The sequence below is a fragment of the Glycine max genome, chromosome 20 (genome assembly GCF_000004515.6).
Source record: "Glycine max cultivar Williams 82 chromosome 20, Glycine_max_v4.0, whole genome shotgun sequence".
In the NCBI taxonomy this organism is placed as follows: domain Eukaryota; kingdom Viridiplantae; phylum Streptophyta; class Magnoliopsida; order Fabales; family Fabaceae; genus Glycine; species Glycine max.
The window spans coordinates 39,594,495-39,609,521 of record NC_038256.2 but is presented as its reverse complement, the minus strand read 5'-3'; the positions used below and the strand labels follow the sequence as shown (position 1 = coordinate 39,609,521).

General features: G+C 33.4%; 2 protein-coding genes across 6 annotated transcripts; both read left to right on the top strand.

The window, feature by feature from the left end:
* Positions 1 to 223: 223 nt before the first annotated feature.
* On the top strand, positions 224 to 5,132 carry LOC100789355 (F-box/LRR-repeat protein At3g48880). Of its 5 annotated transcripts, none has more exons than XM_014773014.2 (6): positions 228 to 381; positions 1,143 to 1,210; positions 1,386 to 1,489; positions 1,560 to 1,772; positions 3,562 to 3,966; positions 4,342 to 5,132. In XM_014773014.2, exons 5-6 carry the CDS (start codon positions 3,608 to 3,610, stop codon positions 4,898 to 4,900), a joined length of 918 nt encoding a protein of 305 aa, XP_014628500.1. In that variant the 5' UTR covers positions 228 to 381; positions 1,143 to 1,210; positions 1,386 to 1,489; positions 1,560 to 1,772; positions 3,562 to 3,607; the 3' UTR covers positions 4,901 to 5,132. The 5 variants fall into 5 exon arrangements, with proteins under 5 accessions (XP_006606101.1, XP_014628500.1, XP_040869261.1 ...); XM_041013327.1 differs by having other exon boundaries at positions 1,308 to 1,489; XM_041013328.1 differs by having other exon boundaries at positions 1,386 to 1,772.
* Positions 5,133 to 7,860: 2,728 nt separating this feature from the next.
* Positions 7,861 to 10,800, top strand: LOC100788825 (membrane steroid-binding protein 1). The gene is made up of 2 exons (XM_003556051.5): positions 7,861 to 8,365; positions 10,062 to 10,800. Exons 1-2 carry the CDS (start codon positions 8,052 to 8,054, stop codon positions 10,423 to 10,425), a joined length of 678 nt encoding a protein of 225 aa, XP_003556099.1. The 5' UTR covers positions 7,861 to 8,051; the 3' UTR covers positions 10,426 to 10,800.
* Positions 10,801 to 15,027: the final 4,227 nt, after the last annotated feature.

Sequence of the window (15,027 nt, the reverse complement as noted above, 5' to 3'; positions counted from 1 at the left end):
CATATTGGGACCGGATGATGTTAAATTTTTATCCTGTGGGTTCACTTTTTTCTCTTAAAAATATCTAATTAACTGCAATTAATTTTTTTTCCCAAACAAAGTTTTGTTTTGTTTGATCGGAAATGACATTTCGTGACCTAAGCTAAGCCTTTTTCCGTAATTTCCCACCGCCCCCTTGGAATCCGCATCTACATCCACCTTTCTTCTCACAATTTTACATGTTTCGGTAACATTTATATATAAATTTAAAAAAAAAAAAAAAAAAAAAACCACAAAGCAAAGCATGAACGGACAACTCAGAACCTTTGCACTTGTTCAGCTTCAACTCAGCTACTCAACGACGCCAAAATCCACACCGCACACTGCTTCTCTTCTCTTAAGGTATGTCTCTTCTCTCTCTTCTTACTCTACACAAAACAACGATCACAAAGCACACACGCATGCACTTCTACATCTGCCTATGTTCTTGTGTGTATAACAAGCTTAAATTTTGGGGTAACGGGGGATTAGATCTTCATCTTAAACGAATGACCCAGAATTTCTTTAGTTTCCAAGAGTTGTTTTCTGTGCCTTCTCATTTCTGGGTGTCTGGAATTTTGTTTGATCAATAATTCAAGATTTTGGCGCTGATTGGTCCTTCCTGGACTTCTTCGGTTTCTGCTTTCGAGATCTGGTGTGTGATAGTTACGATTTTTCGTTGAGGCTTTTTTGTGAAACACGAGTAATTGTTTTGACATGAAAGTTTTGAAGTTGGTGTAAGTGGCTGAGTGAAACACGAGTAATTGTACGAGAGAGTTCGATTGAATGAGTACCAATTGTTAATTTTGTTTAGATTAATTGTTCATTCTCCCACTCATTTGACATCCAATTTTCATTTTCAATGATAAGTTTTGTTTGTTGAGTGAATGTTTGTGAATGTTGTTTTCTACTCTTTGTTTGGTCGTCTTTGCTGTTCTCACATCTCTTAAAAAAAAAAAATTCCTACTCATGAGAATCATCGAGTAGATTTAATGATATTTAGTAAAGAGGTTATGGGAATCATTAATTGCTTCTTGGAGATGCTATGTTGGTGATTTAGCATTTTATCTGTGTTTGATTTGTAAGTTCAGGCAAAAATGATTGAGTTCAATGACCATGGACAGGGGTTGTATCCATGGTGGTTCTTGATGATGAGTGTGAACTTCTCTCTCAATTTTCTCACAGGGTGAAGGTAAAAGATTGTTAGCCCCTGCAGATTAATCAGAACTTGTGCTGAAACTTAGTACTGTCAATTATTTAATTAACTAATGACTAACACTGTATATTAGGACGGGGTGTTTGGTAGACACATTCTTTTAGGTTTCATAGAAATCTTAAGTTGGGAATGTTAAATTCGTATTGTTCAGTGGAAAAGTCTTGAGGGTGACAGTGGAGCATGACAGTGGCTTTGGCGGAGCAGATGGTGAGGGTGCACCAGCGAAAGCTATGATGCCCAAGTCACAAGACAGAGGTGAGTGAAAAAATGAATGGATGAATACCTGTTGAAGAAAGGACATCTTATATAGTGTGGAATCTGGCAGGAAAAATGGTTGTTCTATTATCAAGCACGTGGCAAGTTGGTCATTCTTACACGTGGTGACGTGGCAAGGAGATAAGTGGATGAGGGGAAATGGAATGTCATCATGTGCAGGTCGGGTGATAGATGTCGGTTAAGTTAAGATCGATGGCGGCCAGGTGATGTGAAACCTATGGCAGTAAAGTGAAGGCAGAATATGGCCAGCACACGTAGTTTGGTATGATTTTTTTTAAAATAGTCTAAGGAACTAACATTTCCAGGATTTTATTTTAACTATTTCTCAAATCTCAATAAAATATTCCTATAGAAGGGGGCAGAAATCTAAGATTCTGATGAAAATAGGAAAGTTTTAGCCATACTCAAGATAACATTCTCAAGAATCTTTTAAACATACTAAAGACAATTGTTGAGTTTTAGCCATACTCAAGAAAATAGGATCACTAGGAAACATAATTCATGAATTCTTAGAAATAAAAAAAGAAGACTCTAGTCACTCTATGTACTAAATGCCCTATAAGGAAATGGTATCGCTCCCATTAATTTGTAGAATAACAAAGAAAGTTGTCTTCCTCAAAACTTGTGATGTGAGATTAAGTGGTATGTTCCAAAAGATTTTCTTAAGAAATTGAGTATATTTAGTTATTTGTGAGCTAAAATCTTCATTTTTGTGAATGAAGCACCAGTATCTCATGCTCAATGTTTTTAACTTGAAATGAAATTTACACCTTTCTTAAATTTTCTGGCTTATAATTTATGATTATCTTGTTTAGAAAATGAAATCTGTATGTTTCTCCATCTGTTATCTTTAAATAACGTGGTATTAGTAGAATGGAGACTTGAAATATTGACTGGAAGAGGAAGGTTGGAGCATGAAAGGATGAAAACCCTAAAATACATTAGTGTGATGAACATAAGATAAAACACTGAAGACCAAAGTCTGAAAGCTTAAGACCAAAGAGCAAAGTATAAAAGTTGTGAATTTAAGTTGATCATGTATTTATTTGCTCCAAAGATGTGACAATGTGATCATTATAATAAAAAGTGTCATAAACTGAAGATAAAGACAAAAGACCAACGCTTAAAAAGACCCTAATTAATAAATAAATAAATATATCATTTATTTCCTTGAATAAAAAATGGGGCAATGTGGTGATGCTTATAATAAGGGTTGAGATTTGAGAATAGTGCGTTATAGCGCTGCTATAGTGCCATGGTGGAGCGCAACAGGCCCTGACTGCAAGGGGGACCTCTGTAGTCGGGCAGTTCAGTGTTGCAGTTGTAGTGGGCCTGGCGGCCTGAATAGTGCCACTATTCTGTTTTTCTGAAAATGACCTCAGGGCATTACCGTTAGGGCTTTTTTGAAGGGGTATTTTTTGAAATCATTCTGCTTTGCTTATATATATTTAATGAAAAAACTCTTCTAAAGTCTGAAACACTTTCAAAAGTTATGAAATCAAACTCCTCTAAGCCCTTTCATCTTTCTTGCTACCCACTCCTCCTGCGACATCCATCTCTTCTCCTTCTCTTCTCGGCAGCGTTACAAAAGGGGGAAGAGGAAGAAATCTACAGCTGTCACAGTAGTGAACATGATAAGGAAGAAGATTTGGATTTAGAAGATGGTGATTTATGATTCCTATTTCCTATCTAGTATCTAGGGAACTTGAATTTGACTTTTGTTGGTATTTACTTCTATGTTTTGTTCTAGACACCTATGACTTTTTATTGTTAATTATGAATATCATGAATTTTGAATGTATTTTTTTTTATCATTTTTTGAGAATTTATATGTATATTGTTTACATTATAAAAATCATATGAATTTTTTTAGAATGGTGGCCATACCACTATAATGCTTTTGGGGTTGGCCAATACATGTTGCTATCCGGGATTTAAAAGCTTGCTTGTAATTGCTGTTATCCTCTGTTTATTTCGGAAGTTCTATTCTTTTCATGTGCTGCTATTAGTTTTTCACTCTAATGGTTTAAACTTACCACTGATTTTTGTAGGTTTCTTTACACTGAAATTCAGTAAGAGATTTGGAAAACTGGCATAATGGAAGACAACGATTCTTACATAAGGAGATGGGAGGATCTGGACATAGATATTTTGGTGAAGATTTTTCAGTTGCTTGACATTTTTGAGTTGACATCCGGCATCTCTCGTGTTTGTAGTGCATGGCGCATGGCATGCTGTGATCCACTTCTCTGGAAAACACTAGATTTATCAATGTTAAGATCTAACTTCATCAAGATCCCATTAGAGCCATTTGTTTATGTTGATGGACGATCTGATAGGACGTTAACGCGTATATTGAAGATTTCCCTGAGCCTCAGCCAGCAGAGTATAATGACTTTGATCTTCCATTTCAACTTGTACGTAAGTGATGAACAGTTGACATACACTGCTGAAAGGTAACTTCAACTTTCAAAATCATTATATCTATGTATTGAACATATAAAGTTGCACGAACCATATAAAATCAATACAGACAGGTTGTATACAACCTTGTGGAATATGATATGTTGATTGATCATCTCTACCGTTGAAGCTCACATCCAGACATCCTAATGTTGCTTAATATTGGGTCAATAACTATATTAGGACTAGCTTTTATGAGATTTTTTACCCTGGATTGCTGGAAAATATTTGAAAATGAGTAGGATAGAGTAGTTGTATTTCAATTTTTAGACGAGTAGGAGGGTAACCATTGTTGGTTATTAACATTCCTTCAAAATGGAGGTTGCACATGTAGTTTGTCCAAAGAGTTAATCATGTCCCTTTTGCAGGTGCCCACAGCTCAGGCGACTCGTTCTGCCAGCTTGGAACAGAATCAAGAAACCAGGAATGTGCAAAGCCATTCGTGGCTGGAAAGAGTTAGAGTCCCTGACAATGCCTAGTATAGCAAATCCACCATATATTTTGGAGGAAATCTCAACACACTGCAAGAACTTTAGTGAACTCAAGATCATGGGGCCATGTGACATTTTCTTTGCTTCATCACTTGCTGCTTTTCTTCCAAAATTACGAATCTTGAGCCTTCGATGCTCCATGCTATATAAGGATGTTCTCATTCTCATCCTTGACAACTTACAACACTTGGAAGTGCTCAACATATCACATTGTGTTCTGATGGAAGCCCTCCCAGCTCCTCAACAAAAAAGAATCATTAAAGAAATTGATGTGACTATTCGTCAGAAGGCTTCTCGATTACGTGAATTTCTCACATGCATGGAAGACTCGTGTGTCATGTGCCAACGAACAAGAACTGATGAAGGACTGATTAGGTGGTACAAGTACGAGGAAGGGCTTTGGAAAACAGATGAGGTGAGGTCTCTCTCACTTTAAGCAAACGGAAGTGATCTGATAGTGATCTAGTTGTTACTGCTTATGTCACATTTTCTGTTGTTAAGTAATGCTGCTACCTTAAATGTAGATTCAAATAAACAAAGTTTAATTCTTACAAATGAATGCTGTTGCACCCTTTAGGAGTTAGCCAAATCTTGTAACTGTATATAGGAATAATAAGTTTTGTTTCTGTAGTTGGTTTCATTTTGAGAAGTGTTTTAAATCATGAAAATTTGACAAGACTTATGGTTCTTTATAGAATATAAGGAGATTAGTTTTTGGCCATTCTTCTTTAGTTTCAACATTTACAAGTAGCCAACTAGTCTTTAAGGGTTCGAAATGAGAACATTTACATGTGCAGGGTGAGTGTTGGGGATAATCACTGCAGAATGAGTCAAATACTATTGTTCTTGTTCATTGTCGTAGATTGAAATTTTGCACTGCAATGAGTAAATAGTCCACTCACTGACAGTGTACAGGTTTTTGCTATGTCATTCAATTACATATCAATGTATCATTAATTTTTGTTTAAGATTATCTAACCTATGCACCAAGTATATAGGATGTATCGAATTCTTTTTTATCCTGGGGGATAACTTGATTTAAAATTTATGGAACTAATGTAAATTGAAAAACATTTACCTAAACGAGATAAGTTTTAGATTAGACAGATGAGTTGCAAAAATAAAGTCACATTTCTTGTACCCGACTTATGTTAATTTTTCTAGAATGGAAGTCCAAAGTCATACATATCAAGTAAGACTTGTCTTGTTTTTATTTTTTTTATTAAAATTAAAATTGAAGTTGTATACGACTTCCATTCTACAAAGTCACAATTTTCGATGGTAACTTCAATTTTAATAACTCCAACGAGAAGCAACAATTTGCATTCGCAGTTTAGATACATTAGTTTACATTCTATATTTGCAGGTAATAGTGGTGAATATTTGCAGCGTATACTTGAACGTTTAGTTCAGTGGTTATTTTATTACAGTAGTATTATATAATAAATATTTACTTACTAAATTAAAATATGAATTTCTTGACATAGGATCCAAGATCTTTTTGGAAACAATACTACTTTGTTTTTGGTATAGCAACCAATTAACTTTCCTCTCAGTCTAAATATTTCATTATTTAATAATGTATTTTAGGAGTTTTGTACCTGAATGTTGATCAACACTTACCATTTGAAGCTGACTCAACTATATTTTGATAAAAAAAATTGAACCTGACTTGAATTCAGTCCAAAATACAGTCCAGTTTTCTCAAAATTTTGCGCTATAAGATCTTCATCAACCAGTACAATGTCAATATCAAGAACAAGTTTTTACAATTAAAAAATATTTAAGGAATTTACTGGCACGAGTTAATTTAAATTTTAGTTTACTCACATTAATAACACGAATCAAAATATTTAGACACAAATTATATTGTATTTTACTTAAATTAGTTAATTAATAGGGTTATTTAGTAAGTTAATTTTATTTAAAAATTAAAAACTCGAAATTTTCTTTCCTCTTTCGCCTCAGCCAATATTTCTATCCCTTCAATACTCTCTTGGCTCTATTCCAAAATTTCGCCTTCTTTTCTACATAATAAAACATAAGCAACCATATATCTTAATTATACATTTATACGAGGTTTTAAGCAAGCATACCAAAGGCCATAGCGGCGCCCCTTCACTCAAATCGTTCATTTTACAAGAAGAAGAAGAAAAAGAATCGAGGATAGTTCAATTTAGAGAGACAAATTAATTATTTTAACTGCAAAAATAACTGGGAGAAATGGAATAGATAAGTGCAACGACATAAGGTAAGAATATAACTCACAAAAAAATGAGTTCAAGTTTCTAACTGTCTATTTTGTTCATGGATAATCTCTTTTCTTTGTATAATATGTAAGTATTTTATTAATATTTTTTGGGTCATCAAATTTATCTTCACCCTAATGAGTAACGAGTGTCTAGCTTGTCTCAATCCTTCTTAGTAGATAATATTCTTTTGAAAGGTATTAATTTTTTTTAATAATCATGTATTGGTTCCAATAAAAAAATCATGGATTAGTAATATTTTGTATAACATGATATTATATTTACAATGAAATTATTTATTTTAAAATATATACTGTAAAGTATATTTTAATTTAAGTTTTGTTATTTTTTATTTCACAATTTAATTATATATAATGTTAAAATTATTATTATATTTATTGTAAAATATATACTGCTCTCACTCATGATGCTTTTCGCATTCAAACTGAGTGTTTAAAATTATACTATTAACTAACGAAGAATAACTAAAAATATTGAAATAAAATTATAATTTATCCAATTTTTATTTTATCATATTTTTATCACATGTATCATATGCAATCCAGTATACTAACACTAACATGCTCCATTAGAGTTGATAAATGACTAAATTTCTCTAAGTATGAGTTGGATTTTTTGATCTTACTATGAAAAAAAATTACTAGAAGAGATAAAATTTATTTTAGTGATTATTATATTTCAAGGAATAATCTCATGATTTTTTATTACGAAAATATATTTATAAGAATAAAAAAGGATTAATTAAATTTTAAGTTCCTCACTTTTTTATATTATAATATTTAGTCTCTCAAAATATTTTTAGTAATTTTTACTTCTTCATTAATTTTTCATCATTATTTTTAATTTCTTTAAAACTTTTTATCCATTTTGAATTCCTCATCTATATTTATTGTTTAGAAGCAATGTCAAATATAAGATAACCCTACAGAGTAAAAATTGACCAAACAACAATTAATTTTGAGCAATAAATATAAACAAGAAACTAAAAATAGGTAAAAAAAATTTAAAAAAAATACTAACAGAAAATTGAATGAAAAATATTGAGAAAATAAAAACTGAATTTTTTTTTAAAAAAGCTATCATATCCCTATTCACCTCTAATAAAAAAAGAAATCCAATAGTATTCAGCACCATTTGAGCCCTAAATGTATTAATTTGCCGAAATGAACAGTGGGGTTAGGTGCGTAGATACGACAAGAAATTCAAGACCAAACCCTGTGGTCCGAAGATTCTGAGTTGATTATATATATTACTATTTTATTTTCTCTTCACAGCCTCCTCAATTTCTCTCTCTCTCTCTCTCTCTAACACGGAGTGATGGCTGTGCAGCTGTGGGAAACCCTGAAGGAAGCCATCGTAGCCTACACTGGCTTCTCTCCTTCCACCTTCTTCACGGTGCTGGCGCTTCTTTTTGCCGTTTACTACGTCGTCACGGGTCTCTTTGGCTCCTCCGACGATCACCATCACCGCCACCGCCACGTCGAGGAGGAGGAGGAGATGCCGCCTCTGCGCCCCCCGGTTCAGCTCGGCGAGATCACAGCGGAGGAGCTCAAGGCCTACGACGGCACCGATCCCGAGAAGCCCTTGCTCATGGCCATCAAGGCCCAGATCTATGATGTCTCCCAGAGCAGGTTTACTGTCTCACAAAACCCACCCCTTTGTTCCAAATTGCATTTTTTTAATTTTGATTGTCTACGCTCATTTTAGGTTTTGGGTATTTTATTTATTTATTTGTTTTGTGTTGAATAGTCAATGCCTACCTTTCCTAGTTGGAGTTTTTTTAGGTTATCCTTCTTGTTTTTGGTTTATATTGTCCGTTTTTTTTTTTTTTTTTATCTTTTTCCCCATTTGTGCTATTTCGGGTGCCCTTTTGTGTTGATGATCAATCTATCAATCTATATGAAACTTTTGAGTTACTTTTGTTTTTGTGAAGGTCAGTTTTTTTTTTCTTTTTTGCATGTGGCTCCTTTATGTTGTTTTTTTGTTCTTCCTGTGGCAGAGAAGATAAGATGCCTCTCGTATTATTAAGGACCTGTTTGCTACTTTGCTTTGGAATTGAGAAGAATTGATTTTGAACCATTCAAGGACATGTGTCTAAATTAAATTCAGTCAAGAGATTTACATTGGAACGGGTGTTTTTTTTTATTGGGAAGTGTGCGAATTGACATTTTACTTACCACCAAACAAACTGCCATTCTCCGTGGTTTGAGGAGTAAATTGGAAGGTGGGATTGCATAGGTTGAACACGGGAATTATAGAAACTTTAGGTTGTGTTGAAGTTCTTTTTCAGTTTTAACACTCCATTTTGCAACTTCCCCATTCATATTAACTTACTGTTTGCTGGTATGAATGGGTGGAAGGTGGAAACTTCACTGTTTACTTCTTATTTCTACATGTTTGTGTATACGTTGATGCATCTCAATGTTGAAAAAATGTAGTAGTACTCGTAGGATCTTTATTTTTAATTGGCTTAATTTTATTGAGTTGGAAGGTACTGTTTTGAGAGGCTGAGTAATGTGTGATATCAGTGTTTGTCTTTTGTAAATGTGAAATTTCTCTCTTCTCTCTGCTAACTTTGGATTTGTGTGCAATTAGTTTCTTATGGAAGTAATGTTTTTGGGTTATCTCTAAATCAGTCCTGTTGCCTTGGAGTGTCCCATTTATTATCCAAAATCAACTTTTCCTATAAGCTAGTATTTTCATACAATTTTTATACAGTATGTATCATGTGATCTCTGATCTGAGGATTATATGAATATGTCTGTGAAAGGAAAACAAGAACATCTATGTATGTTTTGATGGAAAGTGCTTATTGCCCATTTATTGTCTATAGATACAGTAAAAACATTGTCATTGCAACCTAACTTGTTTCTTCTGAAACTTACCCATTTTTAACCCTTTTATACCCCTAATGAGCAGGTGTGCATATTTTGTCCTCGATGTGCTTCATTTGATTTTGATTACAATAAGCATCATTTGTTTTTCTGTTTGGGCTGCTCTAGCCAGTTTAGCTCAGCTGGACTTTCTCGAGTCTTAAACTATGAAACTTGGCCCTGCTCTAGCCAGTTTCATTTGATTGTGATTACAACATCATTTGACACAACATTGAGTATGAACCTTGGCCTTCCTTAAGAGAATGTATACCTTCAATCTTTAAATGGAGATATCCAAGAAACTGATGTGATATGTGACTTTGCTTGACAACATGATACATCTCAATTATTTGAGAATGAAATATGTGCTGATTTTATTTGTTTCTTTATATGTTTTATTTGATAGGGTGCTAACACCCCTTATTTTTATCATGTGGAATTGTGTCCTTCCCAGGATGTTTTATGGACCTGGTGGACCTTATGCCCTATTTGCTGGCAAGGATGCTAGCAGAGCCTTAGCAAAGATGTCTTTTGAAGAGAAAGATCTGACTGGGGATATTTCTGGTCTTGGCCCGTTTGAGCTTGATGCCTTACAAGACTGGGAATATAAGTTTATGAGCAAGTATGTGAAGGTTGGAACTGTTAAAAGTGAAGAAGTTCCAGTAACTGAACCAGAGTCCATTGGTGAACCATTAGAATCTACTTCCCGTGATATTGATGCTGCTGCCAAGCCTACTGATACTGAAGATGGCAAATTAGAAACTCCAGCTGTTAAAAGTGATGAAACCCCTTCAAATGTTGATGCCGATAAAGAGTAATGGCTGAGTTGTGCCACAAATACCCCTGCAGAAAATGGAGAAAAAAAGAACTTCATAGTAAAGACTGACCAAATGTAAGGCAAGTTTTCGAAGATAGTCTAGGCCACCTCTTCTGCACCGTGCCTTTGCTTGAATATTTAGTCTCATAAATAATGAATTGCCGGGTCAATTTATGTGTGGATCCAAAAAAAAGGGGAGTAACTTTAAGTTAGATCTTCTTTTAGAATTCCGTAGTATGTATACCATTTAAATGCAACAGAGCAATGACATTTGGGGTCTTATCTTACTTAGGCTGAGTAATGAATGATCTTTTGTTTAATTGAATAATACGTTGCTCTATGGCAAGAATAAATGAAGGGTAAGTCTTTTGAACTATGCATTGGTCTAGCTTAGTGACTTCAAGTGCTGTGGCTTTTTTATCCCAGAAATTCCGAGTGAAAATTCGTCCTATGGCATGTATTAAGGCAAGGAATTGATAGTGGATGGTGTGATGTTGCTTTCTAAAGCCGATAGCTCTCAATTGGATGCACTTATTACTTTGGAACTGAAAACTTATAGCTAGATATATATGCCGGCTAGAATGGTTTCACTTTCATCTACATCCAAAAAAAAAAAAAAAATTCTGCATAAAAGTCAAATAAAAGCAACAACGAAAATTATGTGGTGTGAATGTCATAAAAGAAAATAGAGTTCGGTATTCAAGAATGACGAGTGCCATTGGGACAGCTTTGCACGGATACGGGAGTGTCAAATGAAAAATACTTAAAAGAGGTTAATTTCAAACTTCTAGATGAATTATTCCCTATTTATGAATTTAGCTCTCTTGATTTCTTCGCTCTATATTTGGGTGGGAGGAGCAAGGAAGGTAATTCAAGACTAAGATACAAGATATCCAGAGTGATAATAGGTAAATTTCCTGAGTAGTTCTAAATATATTTTATCTATAAATTAAAATCAAGTTTTAGAGAAGTTTTAATTTTAACTTAGAAACTTCTTTTATTTCTGACGATAATTATCTAAACATATTCTAAGTTTCAAACTCTCAATAATTTTAATTTTATTAATTGTAAAAATTTATTTACTTCATCTTTAATAATAATGAAGAATGAAGTAAAAAGAAGTATACGATTATTTAGAAAATCAGGAATTAAATAAGGGTTTTTTTTTTACAACAACAAAATCAAACTATTCCCATTTCAATAATTTGTTGGATACAATGAGGAATTACAGGAAAAGCATAAGCTTGAGGGAAACTAGTTGAATTGCTAGCTAAGGTGTGAGATACTCCATTAGCCTGGATTAAATAAGGGTTTAGAAAAATTAGAAACTATAGTGATTATACTTATAATTTCAAAAATAAATTTGTAGATTTTTTTTATCAACTTAGAATATTTCTCAATCAAGAGTCAAAGACTAATTTCTCATAAAGATATTGAAATCTAAAAATCGTCCTCTCCAACGTGTCTTTTCCATAAAGCTGAAATTGAACAAAGTACTTTGTCAATCTTACAATGATTTACTCAAATGAAAAGGTTTATATGAATTCTTTAATATTAATCTTAAATCAAGTAATTATTTCCTGTTGATATGATTTTTTTTTTGTGTGTCTATAAAATTGATAAAAGATTTAATCCCAAAACTTTGTCTGAAACTCTGAACTATCTAAATATATTTCAAAAAATAATATGTATTTCCTATCAAAAAGGGATTATATATTGGACTGAGTAGTGGGTTTCCTTCAATTGTACAATCCCTATTAATAATGGGTTGCTCTGTACCACGAATAAACTAAGGACTAACCTTTAGAATAATTCTTCAAAATCGTTTGATTGAAAATTTTCATCTGATCCCATGTTTGTATTAAGGCAAAAAATTGACAGTGGATGGTTTGTTGTTGCTTTCTAAGTGTTCAATGAAATTCACTTGTTGGATGCTCTCTTTTTGGAACGCAAACTTGTGGGGAGAAGGGATTCACCTGTCGTTTGTCAACAAAAACCTCGTATCCAGCTAGACGAGCCGGGGAAAATGGTATGTGTACATTAAAACAGAAGAAACAAAAATGAAATCAAATTAGTGTTTATGTATATCTATTTAGTGTTAAATGCTAATAGTGTTTCAGGATGCCAATAACGTTAAGTATGAACATAATGCGTATGTGAATTTTGATATACCTAATAGGAGTTAGTTTTCAAAGTTGATTGCGCGAAATTTTGAACCTCCACACTTTTTTATTTAGTTTATGCGTATAAATTATGAGAATAATGCAAAATCAGAGCTTGAACCTACTTCAATCCAATCCAACCAAGGATACTATCAGTTTTTTTTTTAGCCTAGACATGATCGCCCTACAGTTGCTAAAAAGATTTGTGGAGATAGAATGAAAGGATAGTTTGATTGAATTTAGGTAACATTGTCAAGAATTTAGGTTGTTTTTTTCCTAAATTTAAAACAATAATGTCAATTTCTTGTTTATTTAACAAAGCAGCCTGCATGCCAGCTGACTCCCCTTAGTCGTATTAGATTTATTAAAATACAAAAAAATATATATATATTAAAACGTATACTTGTGTGCATCATTGTTCTCTTTTCTTTTCGCTATGGGATTTGTCAATTTGTATACCAGCCGTTACAAAGAGAAACACTGACATATATGGCTAGGAAATTTTAACCTCGGCTTACATGAATCTAGCATGACAAAGCTGAAGTTTGAAAACAAGTTTATGAAATTAATGACGTGCATTTTCAAAGAAATTTTCACATAGAAAAATTGACAACTTGGCACAATCATCAACGGATTACTTAGGCAGTCACTCATCCATTTTTTTTTTAATCTTTGGGTTTATCAGGAAAAAAAAATACGAAATTTGACCAAAAATTTATCAAAAATCGAACTTGAATAATACCCAACATATTTTACCTTAATTTCAAAAAATATCATTTTTGAGGGAGAAAGTAAACAGAAATAAAATGGAGCAAAACACATTCTAAATCAATCCCTAAAGTTTAGGCATCATCAAACTTCTTTTTTTTTTTTGTAAAGGAAATTAATCCCTAGCGTTTATGGATCATCAAGCTATTTAAGAAAACTAAAATATTTTGTAAAAAAAAAAAACTAAAATAGGGAATTAGGAAACATGACAATAGAATGGATACGTTTGATACGGATCATGTTACAGTACAAAGAGGAACAAAACTGAATAATGACTATTTAAATTATTGGACAACTTTTTTTTATTTTGTATGTTGTTTGATGAACTATTTAACATAAATATAATAATGTGAAATTTATCAGCGTACCCTTTTTAATTTATTAAAATACCATTGCGAAAATCTTGGAACAAGAATATACTAATTTTTCGTTCTATCTTCACGAAAACTTGTGGCATGAAAATGGGGAAGGCTTCTTCTTTTTTTTTTGGGAAAAAATGTAAATTATATTAAATCCAAAATGATACAATAATAAATGGGGCATACCCTGCAGTTAAAGAAAATCAAAAGTCTCCCTAATACAAGAAGACCTATATCAAGATGCTAAAACAAATGCAACATGTGTGCTTGTCTATACATAAGAAACTTAATCTTGCTAATAACCTCTATTACAGAAAATTGATAATCTTCAAAAATCAGCTTGTTCCTAGACAGCCAAATGCAGTAGACTGTAATTGCTATAGCCAGACAACGTAATTTTCCTTGAACACCTGATGTGGATCTGCCCCTAATTAAAGAGTTAGTAATGCGCTGTAAAGAAGTGACACGTCTGCGGAAAGGAGCCAAATCACGAATGTGAGCCCAAACTTGGAGAGATTTCCTGCAAGAAAAGAACAAATGAACATTTGACTCAGGCTCATTTGAACATAAAGGGCATAGAGAACCCTTGTTCAAAAAAGCAACTTTGTCAAGAGTAAGCAGTCGATTCCTTTTAGCAAGCCACAAAATGAAAGACATCTTAGGGGGGATTGCTGGGTTCCATATAACAGAACACCAACTAACAGTAGGCTTGACACCTCTAATGTATTCATAGACTTTGCCAACAAGCAATTGTTCATTGGTGCTCCAAGATTGAATCCTCTTTTTGGCCTCTTCCGTACTTAACTCTTTAGAGATAATAAAGTCCCTTATTTGAATGATTTTCTTTATAAAAACTGAATCTGATGAAGAAGTATTGTAATTCCACACATCGCTCCCTCTGAAATAGTAATGGTGAACCCACCGAACCCATAGAAAATCTTTCTTACAATGAAAGTCCCACAGGATACGGGAAAGAAGCGCAAGGTTCTAGTCCTTGAGATTAAAAAGGCCTAAACCTCTTTCTTTTTTCGGAGAACAAACTACTGACCAAGCAACCAAGGGCTTGTTTTTGCCAATATCCGCTTTGCCCCACAGAAAATTACGGCACAAAGCGTTGATCCGGTCCAGAACAGATTGCGGCAAAGGAAAAATCCCCATCCAAAAATTCACAATTCGTTGAATAACCGCTCTGATCAACTCTAACTTACCTGCATAAGATAAATACTTTTTGCTCCATCCCTGAATCAGGCCAGTAATCTTGGAAAGTAAGGGAGCATAATGACATACATTTAATCTAGATGATAAAAGGGGAAC